A 21,568-nucleotide genomic window follows, 5' to 3' on the forward strand; every position below is an offset into this window, starting at 1 on the left:
ATATGTGAAAAATCTATTCAGATCTTCAGAAACAATATATAGTAAGAATTTACATGACCATGTCTACAACAAGCCCTGCCACTGTGGCCTCAAAATCCAAAGGCACGTTATCTAATAGTTTAAAGAATCTCTGATACGTTAAAAGAGTTGCAGTTCTGTGTCTCTAGCAGTCACCAAAGCTATCAGTACAGCATGATCAGTATAGTATGATTTTTCATTTTAACACTCAAGACACTTGTATTCTCAGTGACTTAGGTGAACTCATAACATGACTGAAAACCAAAGGCCTGATACTGATGTTTCCAAGGCATTTGGGAAAATTATCCATGTCAATATAAAGCATTTTAGAACTCTTAGGAATGAAATTACTGGAGGAAAAAAAAGGCTAATATGATGAAGAATATCCAACAGGTTTTACTCTTCTGGCTTAGCTGTATCAAAGCTGCAAGATCAATGGATTTCTGAAGTTAACTAGCACTTCAAGAAAGGGGAGTAGGTGCAGAAGATACCAAAAAGAACCTCACACTCTCATGAATTAGAATTCACAACTCTTTTATTCAGTTCTCCATGTTAGTAGGACAGCGTTCATTATGACTGTTAACGCCAAGTGTGAACATCACCCCATTCCATATTGCTGCTGGTCCATCCTTTCTTCCCTTCATTGCGAAGGGGGCATTATCAAGAGATAAGTGTCCCCGTAAGAGGGAAGAGAAGACCTCCTGCTGGTGTAGAAAAACCTAGAGAAACAAACCATTGAAGAAGTTAGTCTTTTTCCCCAAAATATTAATATCAGAAATTCAAGCAGACATCATAAAAAAGATCTCTGTAACTGACATCTATCTGGCTTCCTTGATAGCTGCATTAGAGATGCACCAAGGACTGAGCCATGGGTACCAAACTCCTCTTCTGACCTTGGAAAAGGCCTTTCCAGGTCAAAGAGTGAGATGCAGTGAAGCCTGTGTTCTAAAGGTAAAATCTAGTTCCTGTTACCTTTCCTGTGGGTAGAGGAGTTCAATCTCTGCAACTGTTGATCCAGCGTCTTTCACAAGCACTACATTCCTGTGGAAATATTTCATGTGGAGGAAAAATTGTATAAAAGTTCAGCAAAGTCAAACTGCAGCCTCTTTCTGCCTAGTTCTCTCACTGATAAAGCTTCAGTATTTTCCATCCGGTAAACAAACATTTCCATTTGGGCATGGACAAACATTCCTACATCACATTACATTTGTGCTACTCCTCCCATACGCTGCTGTAAAGACAGGTGGGGAGAGTAACCGTAACATTTGTGTTATTTCTGTTGGCCTTGTGTTTGTTATAGGGATGGGAAAATACACACACAAGCATACCAAGTTTCCTCCTGAAACTTACAAAATACTCTACAAGTTTCAGGCTTAATACACAATACCACTCAACAGAGAGAATCCAGAGAATAATAAATACTAGCAGACAGTGCTTTGCACAGTAGTAGTGAGGAAGAGAAACTGCACAGGCACCCTTGGGCAAACCACACTTCCTGTAAATACCAGATATGAAATATTTACAGTTGCACAAACAGTCATTGTGACATTCCCATTCCTTACCATGGTGTAACTGAAACAGTCATCTTGACTCATGGCCTCCCACTACATTGATAAGACAGAACTGAAAGGATACCTGTGTATACAGCTACTGCTTAGTCTTCTCTCTCTGCTTCATGGCACCTTCCTGTTTAGTCCACGTAACACTGTGTACAGTTGTCACCTCTCCAGCTCCTTTCCTCCCCAAAATGTAAGTATTTTACAACACAGATAAACTAAGCATCAAGGAAGCTCAGTAGTATCACTGCTTCCACCATAAACAGGAAATCTGCGTAGAAAAAATGTGCGACTAGCCAAAGAGGTAGTAACAACTGGGTTACTGCCTAATATGATACAGGTTTTGCCTCCCTCTCTAACAACAAATGCTATTTTGTACAAGAGGGATCGTCCCAATAAATTCTGGAAATTATATAAAAATATATATATATTCTGGAAATTATATATCCCTGAAAATTTATGAATGTGATAAATTAGTTTTTTCTGATTACTTTATTGAAAAAAAATTCCAATGACCTCTAATAAAACTCCATTTCTTTTCCAATCCTGTATTAAAATACCTGAATTATATTGCAATTTGTCTAAGACAAAAATTCAGTCCTGATTTGGAAAACTGTATATATCACATTACATTAAACCACAGATTAACATAATACAGTACCTAGACTTGGGAAAATGCAAAACATATGATAAGGGAAATTTAAAAATTCTCTGTTGATCAAAAGCAACTGCACTTTCTAGTGACAGCTACACAAGATACTATTTGACAAAGACTTCTGCTACTACTGCATATGTTGCAATGAAAATATACAGACCAGCAAAATCTATGCTAAACTTTAACTTTCTGTCCTCATCTGGTCAAGGCCCAGGTTCGCACAGCTGACTGTTTTTGGTTAGAGAGCATTCCAAGCCTATTCTCCCTGTTCAACTGACCTCAGCCCTACGCACCAGAGACATTTCAGCAGCCGATACTTTTTTAATAAGATACGTGTACAGAAACACATCAGAGAGTTCTGAAAGCAAAAAGAAATGGCAACAGAAGATGTAATTCAATGTACGCAACACTTGTCTCCTCTTACTAAAAAATAGAACAAAAAGCCTTCTCCCTAGCAACATCAATGAGTACTCAACTGACACCAGACTTTGGATATAACTAGTCGTGTAGTTCCTATCCATTTTGACTGCCTTCCCTCAACCACTCTGCTTCCTATAGAAATGGACAACAGAATTACATATTTAACTCCCCAAACACATTTCTTTGATTCCAAACGAACCAAAAATACCTATTACACTAAAACAGAGTACTATATGCAGTTACATATAGCAAATTGCCTCCAAATAAAAAAGTAGACTTAGCAGACACACAGAAATTCACATAAATATTTTATGAGCCCTTCCTCCACACACACTTGGTAGAGCTTAATACGCTGACATATTACTATGCAACTCTGTATATTCTAGTAACACTTGTACTCTTTCTAAATGGAATAAGAGAGGGATGCAGAAATACCTTGAAAATGCCTTGCCTAAGTACAATGTAAATGTTAACTTTTCTATCAGCCTAATCCATAATCTGCTTTTCAGCCAGTCTAAGTATCCTTTCTTCCTTTCACATACATACCACCCCTTGCATGCCTGTGGAAGTCTATGATAAGAATGGAAAATATTCTGCCTTCTTCAAATCTCTACCACATCAAAGTTGCAGAGAACAGGATGCTTTGCTATGTCACATCTAGTAGAAAAAAAAAATACCCTTTTGTACTGACAGCCACATGTGAAAAGGTGGAGGATCTGGGAGAGTACTCTAAATCCCTGCTTGTTTTACACCCAAAAAATCTCTCCTGAACAGTTGACTCTTAAGTCACCTAGAATGGTCCCCTTGCTCATTAAAGAGGCTTACACACATTTCTATGCCTCTATCCCTTACTATGCTGAAAAGCAAAAGCTTACAGGTATATCTGGCCAAATAAGCTCATGTTCAGGACCAGATGACCACCATTATTCCCAAGTATTACTGTCATCTAAACTCAGTGCAGTAACATTTTTAATCCACATGACCATCCACTCTAGTAGGCAAGTGCTAAAGCTAGTTTCCATATCAACAGCTCTATATCGACTTTCAGCTCTCCTCCTTGACATCCAGTCCCCAAAGGCTAGCATGCCTAGCATATATTATGTACAGAAAGTCTGGTGAGATTCCTCCTTACAACAAAAGCTGGGAATGCTCAAGATCAGCAAAAGCTGTTTTACTGCCTCATCTCCCTCTCTGCTGACAGACTGACATATGCTTCAGACTCCTTTGCCTCTACTACCAGAATTCATTTTCTCTTTCACATCTCCAGTCTGACTGGATTTCAACAGCTTTCTCCATGAGCTTCATCTCACACACAGACTTTGCTCATCATTATATTTTAAAAAACTCTTTTCAAATCTCTGTCCAAAATATTTTTCACTTTGCACATTTGATGTCCTTTCACTTTGCAGTAAACTCAGTTCTGGGATTTCCAGCCTCTGGTCCACATAATACTTTTAAAGGCTGTATGAGAAGTGAGAAGCTACTCAGAAAAGCACACCAGTTGTCCACAGTCTTAAGTGGTACCTGATGTGTACTGGAGACTATTTAGTTGCCTGAATATCAAACTCTCAGATCCAGCTTAGTTCCCATATGTAAGTGTTGTTCCCGATTTTAGTGTGACTACCCCAGATAAATTCCAAATTCTGTTTCCTGTTGTTATCAACGAATACTTAGCTGAAAGTGAACTAGAAACATTTATGAAAGTACAAAAGCTACTACTGTGTTGTGCATATTGGTATATATTCTGACCACAATTATTCTTCCCAATCCACTTGGGACACATTTCTCCGCATTTTCAACTGATCCGGATTCAAACTTCCCCTATGCCAGACAGTTCATCAGTGCTTCCATATCCTGCTGTTCTCTCCTCTTTTACTTTCTTTTCAGAAAGAGAAGCCATCCTACTAGAGATCAGCATTTCAGTCTCTAGTAGGAGACTTACTTAAAATTGAGGTATAGTTATGATGGAACATACTAATGACACGTGCAACTGTAATTCTTTGATGATGTCTAGATCAGTGTTCTCCAAAGTGGAGTGCACGTTCCCCAGGGGGGTACGCAAGACAATCCATAAGGCTGCAGGAAGAAAATACTTTTTGCACCTTTAACAAATACAATAAAATATTTTTTTAAAACAGTGTTCATTTCATCTTTATCTCATCCTTTTTTAATTTCTGGTTTTGTGTATGTTTTATAATGTACCTAGTAGTACATGTATATAACATACATAAACATATATTGGGGTGCGTGCTCAAAATGGTTTTTACTGATAGGGATGTGCAATCAAAAAGTTTGAGACACCACTGGTCTAGATAACTGAAGAGGTGGCTGAAACTACTAGCTATTAGCCATTAAGTCAAAAACATTATATACTTTGCATTTCCCACTTTCAAAAAGAATTTTAACTGCTGGTGCTTTGAACATTTTTTCTATCTTGAGATATATGAAGTCTCCATAAAGAACACTGTCCTTTACTATCATGGTGTTTCTAAGGCATCCATCATTTAATCTATATGGTGCTCTACAAATACCATTACACAGTAATTAATATCTACGTAAGAGTCACAGAAGAGAATAATGGATCTAGGTTTTGGCTTTTCCTGGTTTAGAGCTTTTTTTACTTAGCATTTCCAAGTTTGGGACTGATAGCATTTAGGTGCCTGAGAACATTTTGCACTTTTGCTTTGTTCCTGTATCAACATCTTACCTCCTCCTTACATAAAAAACTTTTAACATTACGTAGAAACAAATTTTTCTTAAATGTTATGTAAAGACATTTGAGCATCTCAATAAGAAGTCCTTAAATCCTTTTCATTATATTGTAATGGACTAACGACTGGCATGAACCTAAGAAGCAATCTGTCTTCTGTACTTACCAGTTTGGATTTACTGATATGACTAGTTAAACTAATCAAAAAAAGGCCAGGATTCAGAAACAGAGGGGAAAGTCTCAAAGAGGCTTTTTATATATACAGAACTTCATACCAGATTTTTGAAAAATTCATCTAGATTCATTTGAGTAAGTGTGCACCATTGCGCCCTACCAGACAAAATCAGAGTGAATTAAGGATATGATTTAGACTTAATGCCAAACCTATTTATTTGTTACAGGTGAATCCCTGCTGTTGTCCCTAAATCTCAAGTAACCATCACATACCATGTGAAAATTCTGAGTTCTTAAAGTGTCATTACAGCATGAAGCTGGTTGCTTATTATCTGCATTTGTAAACTACACTCCTTGCACAAAAAGAATGCATGTCAACAATACTAGGATAGAAGTTCTTCACACTCAAAGGGGTACCAGGCTTTAGATTCAAAGGAACCAACATTTGATGTGAAATGTTAAATATATGTATACACACATGTAATTTCGGTTATCACCAAGCAACATTGTGATAAAATACTCAAGAACATTTCAAGAAGAGACCTATACGTACAAGAAGTAAGAGAATCACCCCAAAAGTAGCATTAGATAGCAGATGGGCAAAAAAAGAAGTAGCAAAAAGAGCAGATGGGTTCTCAGCCCACGAAGCTGACCACTGGCTGACAGTAAGGATGCTTTTTACCTTCATAAAGTAAAATTCCATAGGTAAAGACTGCAGAATCTTACTCATTTATTCCTTGGGTTTTAAACCAGGTTAAAACAAACGTGACCAATGGCATAACTATGACTGATCTTCCTGTGGGGCAGAGAAATGGACAGACTAGACAAATTCCTTCCAGCCTTATTTTCCAGTACTCTTAAGATCTGGCAATTCTGGTGAAGTTTAATTTTTTAAGGCATATACTGTGCCTTATAGAGGCAGTGGGGAAACTGGAATGTTGAATCAAAGATCAGAATTAGGCCATCAGGTAACCAAACACCAAATCAGACAGCTCAATGTGTCTACTGTACTACAGCTAGTCTTTTGATGGTTAGAATTCTGTAAATTGGACTCACCATTCAGAGGGACAGTTCAGGGACTCTGCCTCTCTCCTCCGTCCCCCTTACTTCAGTTAGTATTTTGCAATCCATTTCTCCCAGTACTGGAGGTTTTCTCAGGTCACAGTCACATGAGTTTCTTCTGCTGCTGCTGCCACCTACCAGTTTTATTACTCTGTTGCAGCAGAAGGGCATATAGAAGAAGTTCTTGTTCAGCACGCACATAATCATCATCCTTTGTCTAAGATGTCATGGCTTATTCAAGTTCTACAACATTTCCCCATACACTAGGCAAAGCACTGGGCACAACCAAGATCAATACAAGGCTTTGAAAGTCATTCCATAAAGAGGAAGGAGCATGATCTGTAAAACCACCTTTCAAGCAACATTAAATATTAAGACATTAACTTCTGCAGAATGCAGTAAATTTTTATCAACTCTCCCCACCAAAGATCATTTGCAGACACTGCAAAGAACTAGTACTGTCTGTCTTTCAAGAAAATCTTCACGCAATATATATAAAATCAGGTTAGAGATGCAAAACTGTGAGCCAACATGAATTTGTTCAACAAATTTGAGGAAAATAAATTCTTTTTTTTTTTTAGACATTATTACAAACCCACAAATCTCTCCCCCAAAGACACCCAACCACATGCCTGAAAGTGTTACACCCGTGTCCTATAGCAGATGATGCACAAAAATATACACAAATAAAGGAATAGGCCCGCCCAGTGCTGAGACGCAAGAAGTGGGTGTGTCTGAAAGGAAAAAGCATTGGAAACATAAGTATAACAGGTCTGTAAAATTATCTTGCAAGTAAAATTAAAGACACAAATTATACACTCAATTATACCAGTGAAATTGGATATCACTCCACTGACTTTTACAGAGCGATTCCAGGTTTATCTCAGCGTAATTGAGAGCAAAATTTGGCTCTAAAACTATTCCCTCCCACCTTAATGTGAAGCTGCAATTTACGGTATTGCTGATAAATTTGCTGTGTTTCAGGAAAATATAAATTGAGATTATGAAAAGTAGACTATTTTAGGATGATACAGAAGAGTTATTAATGTACACGGAAAAAAGTCTGAAACAAGTGCTAATTCTTTACAGATGTCATGGGAAATAAAATACTGCATCAGCAAACTTGAAAGCCTGTCTGAAGGCTCATATTCTTTCACTCTGAATGGTATTCCAATTGTCTGATATTTACCTCTGTGAGTAAAATACAGATTCTCCTCCTTAGACAAAGTAAAAAAATATTAAGTTCCCAGCACTTCTAAGTAGTTTGAGATTAAGGGAGGGAGTTACCAGAGAAGGATGAAGTGTATAAGTACTTAGATAAAGCAGTAAGGGCAACATAAAAGGCATCACCCCATCCTCCACAAACAGAAATAATCAGCCCCACAGTCTTTTTCTTTAGCACACATATTGTCCCATCTGTCCTCTTGACAGGATCCTGCTCTACTGAATTTTAACAGATTTAATTTAACGTTCTTAGTATTAGTTTTTCATACCTATCAACTCCTAATTGATGTAGTTATATTGTATGTTCACTTGGCAAATGGAAAGCATCATATCTTTCAAAAACCTAAGGTAAAATAGTACACTTGAAGGCAAACTACCTTGAAGTGATAAAGGGGAGGGGGAATTCACGTATTACAAAAATATCCCTCATATACTTACATGAGGGGGCTCACTTCTGTCTCACCGGAGTAAAGCAAAGGACAATGAGAGTTTTCTTAAAGGTCAACATGTATAAGGAGGGGAAATAAAGAAGAAAAGTAGGATTTTCTCTAAATACCACTGTTAAAGAAATAATTCAAGAAGTTTCACCGAACTGATGGGAAGAAAGGAAGGCAGACAAGTTAGCAAACTTATGAAGGTTACAGTAAGAGCAGAAAAGAGTCAATTTACCTGACAACAGGTCGGTTTTGGATGTCACCAAACTGCTGCGTTTACCATTTTACCCGCTTGCATTACTGGGGGGAAAAGTTTAGGAAGGAACATTCTCAAGGACTTTTCATAAGTTCTCACTCTTGCCATCGGAAAGGGGAGAAGGGAAGGTTTTCTCTGGATTGTTTGACTTTTTTGGCTCCTGAAAAGTTTTGCAAAGAACAGTAACAAAGTGTGAACTGTTAGAACACATTTCTGTAAAAGAAGGGAGAATAAGTCACACAAAATAGAGCAACAACAAATCCCACCCGAAATTCACGCATCTAATTTGTGTCATCAGTTTAAACAAATAAAGAAAACAAAAACTTTTCAACTCAAATTGGAAATATGAGAGGCTTGGAGACTTCCAACAGCAGGCCAAGATCCACCATCAGAATGCTCCAAAAGTCATCCTCAAAGGTTAAGAAAGACTTAAAGAAATAAAACAAAGGAAAAGGCAGCAAACATCTGGTTATAAATCCTGCAGTGTTCAGTTTAAAACAATTCCTAGAACAGTGAAAAAATTAAAAAGGAAAAAGACAGTAGCAACAGAAGTTACCTGTCCGAGCACCTACTATTCCATAGAGAGGACAGGAGTGGGTCGTATGTCTCACACCAGCCATAAAGCCCATAAACCTTCTCAAAAAGAGTGAGCCATGAGAAAGATACTGTACATGCAATTTGTTTTCGAAGTCTCTCTAAGCCCTTAAGGTCCCTTATGTATTTAACTGACATAATTTTGCAGTAAGGGGGAGAAAAGATTTAGCAAACGTCACTGGTTTCATTTGTTGGGTTTTGAAGTCCAGTATAACATCTGAAGAAGTATCTCCTTTGCATCTGACATACCCAGTTGTTCCAGAGGTTACTTCCTGAGTAAGTATCACACATGAAAGATACCACACGAAGTGGGAGAAAATGCTCCAAGAGTGACCATCAGCCCAGAACAGAAACGTTAACAGTCCACATATGCATCAAGCATTGACGTTGTGTTCCAGAGGAGGTGTTGTAACATTCCAGGAAAAGATTTTATAACACACATTAAAACATTAAATACAAGGCTTAAGATACAATCCATACACTGACATAGCAAGACATCAATTATAAACATGGTAAGTTGAACAGAAGAAAATCTCCAGTGTTACAAAGAACAAAATTTCATCAGATATAGCTTAAGAAACTTATTCTTGCAAACAAGAATTTCTAACTGGCTCTTTCAAACATTAAAATATACAAAAATAGTTGTATCACCATCAGCTGTATTAGCACTATTGTAATCCAGCACTACGTTGACCATTTTTTCAGCACATGCTTCCAAACCCACATACGGAGGTAGTGTTAGTGCAACTGTATGAAAGTTTAGCATGTGTTTTTCAGCATATGGAACTGAAGGAAATACAGTGTACAAAGCTGTCGTCTGTAAAGTTCACCTTCAATGAGAAACATTGCCCAGTTACCACAGGCTAGATTTGTTGGTGTTTTTTTCCTTTAATTAAAAACAAGACACCCCCCCTTGCACCCCCAGCCCATTCTATGCGTTTCACTATTTCAGGAGCAACGGATAAGTAGGGAGTAAATACATGAGACACGTGTGCCCATTTGTACCAATGAACCCTCAAGCAAGGTTTTCATGCAGTATCAATACCCAATGTCCAAACAAATGTACATGATGTTTCAAATCCTGTCTCCCTCCCTGATCACTATGCATAGACTTATCTCCAAACTAGCAGTGGAAGCATCAACCACAGAGGAGCATCTTATTCCAAGGGAGCCAAACTGTAAATCTCTCAATCCACTGTTTCTCTTTCAAAAAAATCTTATGTTTACTTCACAAATTTTACTACTGTGAGGTGTAACCTAGACATTCTGAAAGGGTGATAGAAACGTACAAGTTCCTGTGAGCCACAAAATACTATGGAGACTCAAAAAACAGTCCAGAATGTTCTGTTACCAGCTTTCCTCTAAAAGATGTTTCCTGTGATAGAAATATAGAGGTCCCACTATACCAAGCAGCACGTTTACTCCCTGCTGTTATTCCACATGTGCTCAATGTGTGCCACAGCTGAAGAGGGAAGGATTGACCCTATCAGCCTCTCAAGGAGTGCAGGCACCTACCAGTAAAAAGAAAAAGGAAAAGAAAAAGAAAACAAAACAAAAAACCACCACCGCCCAAATTCCCCTTAGATAAACAAGCAAGGGGAGAAGAGCCTCTGGAAGACACAGTTCACTGCTCAGTGACTAGAGAATTAGGTTTCTTTCATGTTCTGTGGTTCTGCAACTCTTCATGGAAGTTAAAGATCCTTATATTCTTCAGGTATAAGCTGTGCACTTGAAGGCTCAGAAAGAAATATTCAAAAATACCTTTACTGCTGAAGCTCCTTTGCTGGACCAGCTGGTCCACTCTCCTGCTTAACACCAACAGTCAACCTTTCACTTGATTTTAATAATAATAATATTTAATTCTACAAAAAAAAGCCATTTTATTACATTCCTTTTAAAATAAAAAAACCAAACTGTACAAAGAAGCATGATCAAACCTCCATAAAGCAGGTTAATACTGTTCTGTTTATTGCCTCTTGAAGACTCTCTGCATAGTGTCCGTGAGTTGTGTTTAAGGTCCAAGTGAAGATAAAACAGCAGAGCAGCAGAGAGGTGAGGAAGGGCCACAGAGGTGGGCAGTGCAGAGCCTCAGAGGGTACATGGGACATGCTCCATTAAAGTATCCAGAAAACAGCAGCATTGCACACACACAACCCCCCTCCAAACAAACCCTATTTTCACAAGATTATTTTTGAATTGTAAACGTTTTACTTTTTGTTTTTAAAAAAAGAGGCTTATCTTTATATATATATATATCTATAGTTCCAGGGCTTTATGAACCCAAGAGAATGAGAAAGGAATGAAAAGGGAGGAGGAGAAGGAGGAGGAAAAGGAGGGAGAAAGATAGGGACTGAAAAATGGACTCAATATCTGTTTGGGTTATCTGTTTTCCAAAACAGCTCAAGGCTAATGAGAAAATGCACAGCCAGAAGGACTAAGTAAAATCAGGCAGCCTGGAAAAAAATTATGAGCTAAACAGCCAAAACCCAAAAAGAAATAAAGCAAAGTAAATGCGCACACACAAACACACACAAGTGTGTGCACTCACACGAAACACACGTAACGGTCCGGGATCACTTTGTTAATTGTTTGCGGACCTAGGTTATATATTTTTTTTTAATTCTGGCTGAGCTCTCTTCCCCCCCCTTCTTTTTTCCCTTTTTTTTTTTTTTTTAAATTTTTTCTTTTTTAAATCTGCTGCATGTTTCCCAAAGCTAAAAATTGAGTATTTCTCCCCAGTTATACTCTTTGGATTTCTGCCAACATCAGCTTTTATGTTGAGTGGGGAAAAAGTAAGCCTGGTAAGTATTGTATGAACTGCAGCTTTATTCTAAAGTACCTCTAGATGTTTAATCACTTTAAACCAGCTTTTCCCTCCTCCACACCTTACCATGTTTCCCCCACAAAAAAGGCAAAAAATAAAAACAACAACAAAAAAACCCCACCCCACCAATGTACAGGCTTTAACTCAGTGTTTTCTTAACAAATAGTCTGCAGTGTTTTCACTTTGGCCACTGTTAAAGATGCAGGCATAGAGAAGGGAGTGTTGGACTAGCATGTATTAAAGAAAAAGGAACATTAACATTGCAGATCTCTCTCAAAAAGACTAAAACACTAACAAATACAAGTCGATGCACGTTTGCTTTAAACTAGTGTAATTCTTTTTCACATTGGATTAAACATTATTTTGTATACCAAACATTACAGTGCTGTTTATCTCCTCCAATCATGCAAAAAATAGTTAAAACGTGCCACTTCTGCCACAAATAGAATATGACCAATTCCCCTACATACGTTCCAAAATCAGGATTTGAAATGAGAAAAAACACAAGTACTAAAATCCTTCTTCAAAAGCTTTATAAAGAAATATAGACACAAAGCTGCCAATTAATACCAAGATGGCACAAATTACAGATTCGTACAGAAAGCTCATGTTAAGTCAACTGACACTTCTCTCAGCCTCATCATTTGAAAGACCATATCCTGCAAGGTCAGAAAGTGATGACTTTAAAAGGATCCTGATCTTACAGCTCCCATCTACAACAGCAGGAGCAGTAGGTGTCCAGGAACTTTGAAATAGCTGGTATTTAACACCTTCAACTCACATTGAGAATTTGAGGCACTCAGCAATTTACAGGATCAAGCCTTACAGAGGTAGAAGAGATTTAACTGGTGCAGTAATTCACAGAAGTTTCTAGAGAGCTGCCAGACAGCTTTCTGAAAGTCTTCAGGTGTGAATCATGCTTCAATGCTTGCCTGTGAACACACATGAACTACAATACGTCTGGGGACCAAAGCAGCATCCAAATAAAATTCCCACTTAGGTTGTGAACTGAGCATCTTCATTAGAAAACTGATGCTGAAGAATGAACACAATTTCATGTTCTACAAAAAAGTAGGGGCAGCAATCACAGCACGCGTGCCTTTTACTCTTGCTCTCTTGATTGACACACACATACCCCTTTCCTCATTCCTCTGAGCTTCTCTGATAAACAGCATTGCAAGTTGGTTTAAAAAAATTTACAAGAGAGAGTTCTGTTGGTCATCTATTTACATGTGGCATCACTCTACAAGAAGTTTGATCTCATTGGCTAATAGCTGGTTCATGTTGAATAGAGCCCCCGGGAGCTTGGTGAGCAACTCTCTCTCCGTGGTCTCAGGGTCGCTGTCGACAGAGCTGGAGCTAGCACTCATATTGTCGACAGCGGCACTAGCTGGAGGGCCCAGCTCTGGCTCGCTAGTCTCGCTTGCCGTGGACACCACAGAGAGCAAGGACATGCGCCGCGTCAAGCGACCGGGGGTAAGGAGAGAAGCGGCATAGTCCGCTATGATACCAGCTACATCTAGATTACAAGCCTTGTCAAAGGCAATGAAACCTACATTTGCATTGGCCTCGCAGACGTAGAATGAACCGTCGTCCTTCATCAGCAGGTCAATGCCGCACACATCCATCCCCAGGATGTTTGACACTTGGACTGCCAACTGCTTGCCTTGTTCACTCAGTGAGCACATCATCCCTACACCACCTGGAAAAAGTGAAAAAAACTTGCTGTCTGTAGTCTGGTCACAGGTGACTGACATCGTTCTCAACTCGTTGGTGCTTTTTGGATGGGAAGCTCCAAAGCAAGCCTGCAAGCATACTGCTGATGACTCAGAAAGCAACTTCCTTTCCACAGTGACTACTAATGAACTTGAAACCACAGCAGGATTTCAAAAGATTCTGACCTGCCAAGGCAGGTCAAGATTATGACTTGTTTAAAAAATAGTTAAGTGCTGACTGTTTAGTCAAGAAAGTTATCATACATTTTTATGATCCTGGGATATTAAAAAGATGAGGTAACACAGCACCCTTATTCCTTATAAGGTAGAGGTTTTCCACACATATTTGTAAGTTATCACAAAGAATCTTTCAGCAAAATTAAACCAAGCGTTCCTGATAAGACTACAGCTCTAACAGATATAATTGAGGGGGGACATGGGTTAAGACATTATCATCTGCTCATGTCCCTCTCAGCTTGCTATCATAGGTTACTGTCTCTAAAGCAAGAATTAGGGAACATTTGTGTCTGAACCTCAGCTGGTCCAGTTCACAGTCCATCATCTAAGTATTAAACGACTCAGACTTCATCTATCACAATACTTAAGTTAAAAAAAAGAAACCAAAACAAACAAACAAAAAAAACCCACCAAAAAACATTTAGCAGAAAAATCTTTCAGGCTATATTTCCTCAGCATCAAGTAGTAACTAAAATCTCTCAGGCATTTTGGGCATTTTGACTAACCAAAACTGTGCTACACATGAACACATTTTATCCCATCCCTGCTCAGGTTCAGTACAGTTTCAGCCAGGCAATCCCAACCCTCCTTCCTACTTCTACCCTCAGAAACCCCCCATCCTACACCCAAAGCTATGCAGAAACTCAGTTCTGAGTATGCTACAATCAATGCAGTAACCTTCCTCTTCCTCCCAGACATGGTCTTTGGGGGAAAAGGTTGCAGGGAGGAGCCTGACAGACTTAAGGCAGCACAGCAGTTGCACAATGCAATCCAACTGTTTACTGCCTTCAACGGTTTCCTCCCTTAACACTCTCTTCTACCCTCTTGCCAACTGGCCATCTCCTCCACCTCCCTCAGTCTCGAATTCTGTCTTCCTTCTTTTTCTGTTCCTCTTAACAGGATGAAATGAATGATAACATGGCATTAGCATGACACTGCCGCTACCACATCAGTTGCTCCGTTTGTGTTCCCAGAACTTCCCCCTCCTTTTCATCCATCCTATCCACCTAATACTTTGGGCAGAGATTGTCTCTCCTTCTATGTTTGCTCAACACACATCGCACTTCAACCTCACTCTTGTGTTTCTGCTGTAAACCCCCAACAGTAAGCACAATTAATACAAAATAAAACCTGCAGCTTTTTTCAGTTGGGTTTGTGATTTTTCAACCGGATTGAAAAATTCTGATCAAAACTATGAACAATGCTTTTCCTACCAAGTGAGCAGTTACTCTGCATCCTCCCATCTGTTGAGCAGCGGAGCATGGTGCCCACCACACGGCCTCCTACTACGATGACACGTACATCCTTGCCATGGGACTCTTTAACGTATTTTTGAAATAAGTAAGGGGCATCGTGACGGATCAAATGGCTTAGGTCTGCCAAATGGTGCTTGTCTCGTGCCAGGAACACAGCTTTACCTGCATGAAGAAAAGAACATCGGAAGATTGGAAGAAGCTACCGATTTGAGCTGCGTCAATGACTCAGCACATAAAAGTAAAACCTCTGACCAGTATGCTACCCATTCTCAAAGGCTCCATCTGTAGCTTATACCCATTTACAAATTCTTTTGTGGACATCAGTGTTTCACTGCTTCTAAGTGTTCAAGTACTGACAGAGTTGAGGAGCCCTACGAGGAGTAAAAAAAACCAAACAACAAAAAAACTAAAAACCACGAAAGAAAGAAAAAGACAGAAAAAGAAAAGAAAACAGCTTTAGATAAAAAGGAGGTGGTCTTGTAATTTCAACTCCTTTTGGTACAAGTCCTTAATGAGAGAAAAAAGGAAGAAATACTTAAAAGAGCAGCAGACATTTAATTAATAACAGTTTTGTACACCCAAGAAGACTGGACCTGCAGCCTACAGCTTTGACACACAAGAACCAATGTCATGAAATTGTTAAACACCAGGCAGCTCTAACAACTCTGAAGTCACTAGTGCGCCGCTGCAGAACCAACTGCTTCTCTGTTGGGAGGTCGCTGAGAGCTGTTCTTCCCAATACTTACAAGAGCTCACAACTCCAGAATGAGGCTTTGCAGTGGAACAACTACGTTCAGACGAAAACGCTACACTCCACAGTATCCAAGATAATTTAGCAGAAGAGTCCACAAGACATAAAATGAATGGAATGTACTACAATTTTGCAAAAAAACTCTTTAGAAATCACTAGCTTTTCTGCAAGCAAACAACTCAAGGACTTTTGTTTAACCTAAAACATGTCCTTTCATTCCCCAACTTTTTTGTTCTCTTCCAATTTTACTAATGCTGATGAAAGTCACTCCTGAAACACTCTACCACTTTCCATCTCATTTCTAGTCTCACTACATGACATCCCTTTCCATCTTTAGCTACATTTCTCAACTCCTCTTCCCCTTTCTTAAGGACTCTTTTGTGTCATATTAGCTTTATGTTTTGCAATAAGGCTGCACAATTTTTTTTGTGGCAAAATTGTAACTCAACTATGCTACAATGTTAACAGAGTACAAAAATCAAGTGATAAACTGCCTATCTTAAACTAAGGGAACAGAAATGCAGCAGTAGCAGAACTAGGAGAAATAATGTGTGAAGAAGAATTCCACCAAGTGCTCTAAAGCCCAACTGGAGCAGCCTATGCTTCATGAGGATTTAAGGTCTCCATAACGCAGAACACTGCTTGAGGAACATGGAATTACTCATCACAAACAGAGTATCAGAATGTAGGCTTAAAAATCACGACAAGAAAGCAAAAACCTCCATGTGCTTTCTCTTATTCCCAACTTTAGCTCTGCTACAGGCACTTAATAATCCTACTGTATTCCTAAAATGGGATAGGAATAATGATGGCTTGGAGAGGAACTACTTCTTGGGAATTATGCAGCACCATGACATCTTGGCAAAAATAAGATTGGCACATTTGCTGCAGCAGCAAACTACGCAGAAAGTGGGCCTAGAAGAGTATGACTTTTATTAATCTGCCAGTACCTATGACCATGTTTGCCTGGTTTCTAAATACAATTTGCAAATGGCTGCTCTTCAATTAATTTGAAAAAGTCTCCCCAACTCTCTTAATATGAAAGCATATGTAGTCTGCATAAATTTGCATTAAAATGCCTGGAATTTAAAGTGCTCTAAAGCAAAACTTGTAAAGAGATTTACATGAATTCTGGCTAAAAAAGGGAGAAGAAAGTCAATAGCTGCAAACTCTATAATTATTTAGTAGATCTTAACAAGAGGCAGTGTCAAGTCAAATCCACTGCCTCAGATACTCCACAGTTGTCAAATTCAGCCTGCTGCAAAGTCAAAGTCCAACTTGGCTTCATAGCTCCACAAGCACTTTAAAACCATATAAACAGGCATTACTGCCAACAGAAGTAGGTCTGATCTTACTCTGCCCCAGCCTTTTGCTCTCACTCTTCCATTACATCAACACAAGCATCTGTGCGAGTAAATGGTAATTCATATAAGGAATTAATCCAAGTAAAAATAACCCATCTAGATTCATCCAACATCAGTTCCTAAATCCATTTACTACATGGCTACAGAAACACTCATGCCAGCAGAAGAGATCCACCAGAGCAGCACAGAGGGGGAACAAACTGACGGACACTAAGACGGAAGAAGTGGTGTCTTTTTCTTATGCTTTTGTTTAAGGTAACTGCTGGTTTATGTGCTTAAACTTCAGTTTCAGTCTCTTTTTACTTCTAGTATTTATTAAATTGGTTTTAAAGTAAACCAAAACCAGTGCAACCTCCTGTGCAAATAAGCTCTGAAACTGATTTTAAACCTGGTTTCCTTTAGTAGATCACTATCTAACATTAAACGAAATTGACATATTGTTTCATACTCAACACTTAAAAGACTGAGAACAATTTAATCTGAACCTGCTGTATTATCACCAGCACCATCAGAGATACTATTCTGAAAAATAGAGATCCAGTTTGACAAACAATACATGAGATTTTATTTAAATCAGAATCCTAATTATAGGCAAAGTCAAGTAGAAAAAAGTCAAATTAAGACTGAATGAACTAAGATTTCATTTCTTATGCCTATTTAGAAACATCCCTAAAATCCATGTAGGCTTCTCTTTACTTCCCTAAGGCCAGACCTTCCATTATTCCATTTCAAAGCTTTCCTCACAGAAGTCACCAATGCACCATAATTTTGAACCCCTATCCCCCCTCCTATTGCAAGACTAGGTTCTACTAAAACTGCTTCCCAGTGTTGCAGCCTACTCAAAATTCAGAAGTCGAAGGGAGGTAGAATTTAAATGCACTGCAAAGAAGTCCAACACCTAATAGAAGACCTTCTTAACTATCATCCCTTGACAAGACAAAAATCTTAAAAAGTTCTGCTCAGAATACTCCCTGCCCTCACCCCTGACCTCACACCCACCTCGGTGACCCCGCGTGTTCTTCACCACCATAGGGAACTCCAGCACTTCCGCCTCATCAATCATTTTGGCAAAATTCTCATGACCACCTGGCAAAAAGAAAACCAACAACATTATGTGCCACCAATCTGGTGTGGCCAAATCAGGGATGTAATTGCCACACACTCCTCCCACCCTTACAGCTTAGATAATGTAGAAAAAACTATCAGTTAAGAGGAACTTGGTCATGGAGCATGATCAGACTTTGAAGGTGTTTGTAATCTGTGGGATACTAATTCCTACTTCCTTTGAAATGGAAGACAAGTTGACAAAGGCCTCTTGATCACAACCTCAAAAGGCTCAATCCAGTCTTCCAAATCTGAATGCCCCGATTCTACCATCTTGTTCCAGTTTACCCCTTTTACTGTATCAACTCCCACCTTTTCAAATGTCTAGCAGAAAAATAGCACAGATGTAACACCAGTAACAGTTCCATCCAAACTACTAACCAGGAAAGCAACATGGAATACAAAGACAAGGCATAATCCAGAGAGCAGCAACAACCCAAATCTTGTCACTCCACCTCCCCCCTTTCCAAGGCTTAAGTCTCCTGCATCTCATTCTCCCTATTTCCTGAAGTAGTACTTCAACCTTTTTGTCTCACTGCATCTGCAAGGACCTTAGCGAGTAGCTTTTAATGACCATTCACATGATTGTGGTTGATACTTCAAGGTTATTTGAGTTCAGTTTAATTCACAGAAGGCTGACCACAGTACAAGAAATACAGAAGAGAAAGTCAGCAGACAAAGGGGTAAGACTCCTCTAATAGCATGTGGAGTAAAGTGCAGAAGTCAAGCCAAGACACTGGTCACAAAGCCAGCAGCAGCCATCACTAGCCTGCCATGGATTTTAATGTGTGTCGTGGAATAACATGTCATTCAGCACATCCTGTTTTTCTTGGCAAAGCCAGCTCTCACTGATAACTTGATACTTGTGTTAAAAAAAAAAAAGGCAAAAAGAAAAAAGAAAAAAAAAAAAGGGCATGCTTCTGTCAAATTCCAGAGGCAGGCATTAAAAGAAGTGGCATGGAGTTATGAACAAACAGAGATGTTCTGCAATTACCCTATCGTTTGTGGTCTCCCCTTCCTCCCAAAAAAATTAAAAGCTCATTCCTTTCTCAAAGAGCTGGAGCAACCACATCTATAAAGAAAGGGTATGTTTCTTCTCAAATGTGTTTTCACAGTAATTGATGGAAATAGTAATTCATAGTAATTTATGGAAACCCATGTTTTTGTTTTTGTCAATTTTGTTTGTGTTTTTGACAAGTTCCCATTACAAAAGCCTATTGGTGCAACCACACAAAGGGGAGGAAAGCACTGGTATTTCCCAAGAAGGAAAGGAAGGCTGAGAGGTATCTTCAATTCTTTAATATATTGTGATTAAAAGCAGAAATAGCATCAGGGTAGCTCAGATAAATGGTTCCTCTAACCTAGCACTCTGTCAGGAACCACAGACTCCAGAGGCAGGCACAAGAAACATTAATAATTAACTGTTCTGGTGGGAAACAAACCCCAAACAACTGTTAAAAGTTGAACATGACACCCTGTACTCTTTTTGTCCTTTCACAATAACTAATATATTTGCAGATATTTTTATTCATATAGAAGTTTAACCTGCTTTCAGGTTTTATCAAAGTCTAGATGTTTATAGTATCCTATGACATTTAGTTCCCCAAGCTCTTGTCTGTTATTTCAGGTAATTGAAAAAGAGTTCAAAATGTTTTAGTAGTAACAGCCATAGTTAGTTGCTTGGGAGGCTGAGTTAAAGTACTCTTCCCAAAGCATCACAGCTGATCAACAAAGCCAAAAACAAAATCTGAGTGTTGTGACTTTAATTTCTTTTTCTGGTTACTGAACACTTATCTATGGAACTAGCCTCATGCTACTTTAATTCTATGGATTTCCAAAACTTGACCCATATCTTTTACACTGCAAAAGCATAAATTATGGTAGGCAACTATACCATCCTCTTGATCCAAAAGCCTTACCATATGAAAAAGTGTCTGGAAGAGGCACACCATGACCAGCAAGTTCTTGAAACGTCCAGAACTTGTTGACACAGTTGAGGATGGCTTGGGGACGATTCATCAATCGACAGCCCATCTTCTCTAGGTGGCGAAGGACGGTGATATCGCTGTCACTCTGGACCCAAGGTGTTGGTACACGCACAACCACCACTTGTGGGTAAGCAGTAATGAGCTCCCCATTCACCCGGAGACCTAAAGAAGGAAAAGAAAAACATCCCAATCAACTACAAGGTCTTCAGGAGAAGGTAAACAGGCAAAGAAATACTCCATTGTATGTGATCACAACAGAGATACCAGACTTCAACAGTGAGCATTAAAACAGCGCAACTCTCCCTAAAATGCATCTTGTCAGTTGTGCTGTTTCATACATGTCACTCTTAATCTTAAAACTAGGACCAGGCAAAGAACAGACTGTATTAAGGCACACAATCTTGGGCCTCCTCCCAGGGTGAAGGACTTTTTTTATCATTTGACACATCATCCTTTCTATGGGTGTTATCTGCACACTACATTCACATCAACAGTATCAATAGCTCAAGGAGGTTCCTGCCTCCCACTGCCTACAGGTTCTTGCCTACATGATACAGTTCAGACCCTTCCCAGTCCCAGCTGTATTGATCCCTCTGTGGTATCACACTACACAACATATTGCCAAAGTAACAGAGATTAGATATGACCAAAAAAAAAAAAAAAGGCAGTATTTTTAACACAGAGAATTTCAACTATCTGATTTATACTAAATAAATATTCAGAAATAACTTTAGCAGCTAACAGGGCAGCACGCCGTGACATTAAGGCAGGAACTAGAAGGAAAGCCAGCTTTGCCACCAAGACCAATAGTTTTACAGACTATGTCTCTGAAAAAGAAACACTGAAAAACAGGCTGCAGGAATGGCAACATGATAGGACTGGACAGGAAGGCATCAAGCGCGATGAAGACAGTCTGGCATCAAGGATGGGAAAAGACAAATAGGATTTGATAGTCACTTTATTTGCCTTATGTTCAAAGTAAAACTTTCTGACTTCAGCATAAAATACAGAGCTCACACTGCTGTCAGCACCTTAAGAGTTAAAAAAAATAGAAAGAAGGTGAACTGAGAAATCACAGAGCATCTGCATTTCTGTGCCTATGAAAGGCCAGCTGTAACTATTCAGATCTAGCCCAAATTAATTACCTGATCAGCTCTATTCCAAATATGTTACTTTTCAAATACTGACTTGCATGTACTCAACCTGAAGACACATATTGCCAGGCA

The 21,568-nt window shown here is 39.0% G+C and overlaps 1 protein-coding gene and 1 long non-coding RNA gene across 4 annotated transcripts in view; both read right to left on the bottom strand.

Moving 5' to 3' along the window:
- Positions 1-541: 541 nt before the first annotated feature.
- On the bottom strand, positions 542-8,482 carry LOC140659044 (uncharacterized). Its single transcript, XR_012044966.1, has 3 exons — positions 6,590-8,482; positions 991-1,059; positions 542-737 (listed from the first exon to the last, which is right to left on the bottom strand). It is a non-coding gene; the product is annotated as an uncharacterized lncRNA (long non-coding RNA).
- A 3,956-nt stretch (positions 8,483-12,438) lies between these two features.
- RIMKLB (ribosomal modification protein rimK like family member B) overlaps positions 12,439-21,568 on the bottom strand; it is a 45,536-nt gene continuing 36,406 nt past the window's right edge. For all 3 annotated transcript variants that reach the window (XM_072878239.1, XM_072878228.1, XM_072878221.1), the window contains exons 4-7: positions 20,274-20,504; positions 18,250-18,336; positions 15,094-15,297; positions 12,439-13,629 (exon numbers count right to left, since the gene is read on the bottom strand). In XM_072878239.1, coding sequence (XP_072734340.1) covers positions 13,166-13,629; positions 15,094-15,297; positions 18,250-18,336; positions 20,274-20,504 — 986 coding nt within the window. In that variant the 3' untranslated portion in view covers positions 12,439-13,165. The remainder of the gene's footprint in view (positions 13,630-15,093; positions 15,298-18,249; positions 18,337-20,273; positions 20,505-21,568) is intronic.

Source organism: Ciconia boyciana, chromosome 1 (genome assembly GCF_034638445.1).
Source record: "Ciconia boyciana chromosome 1, ASM3463844v1, whole genome shotgun sequence".
Taxonomy (NCBI): Eukaryota; Metazoa; Chordata; class Aves; order Ciconiiformes; family Ciconiidae; genus Ciconia; species Ciconia boyciana.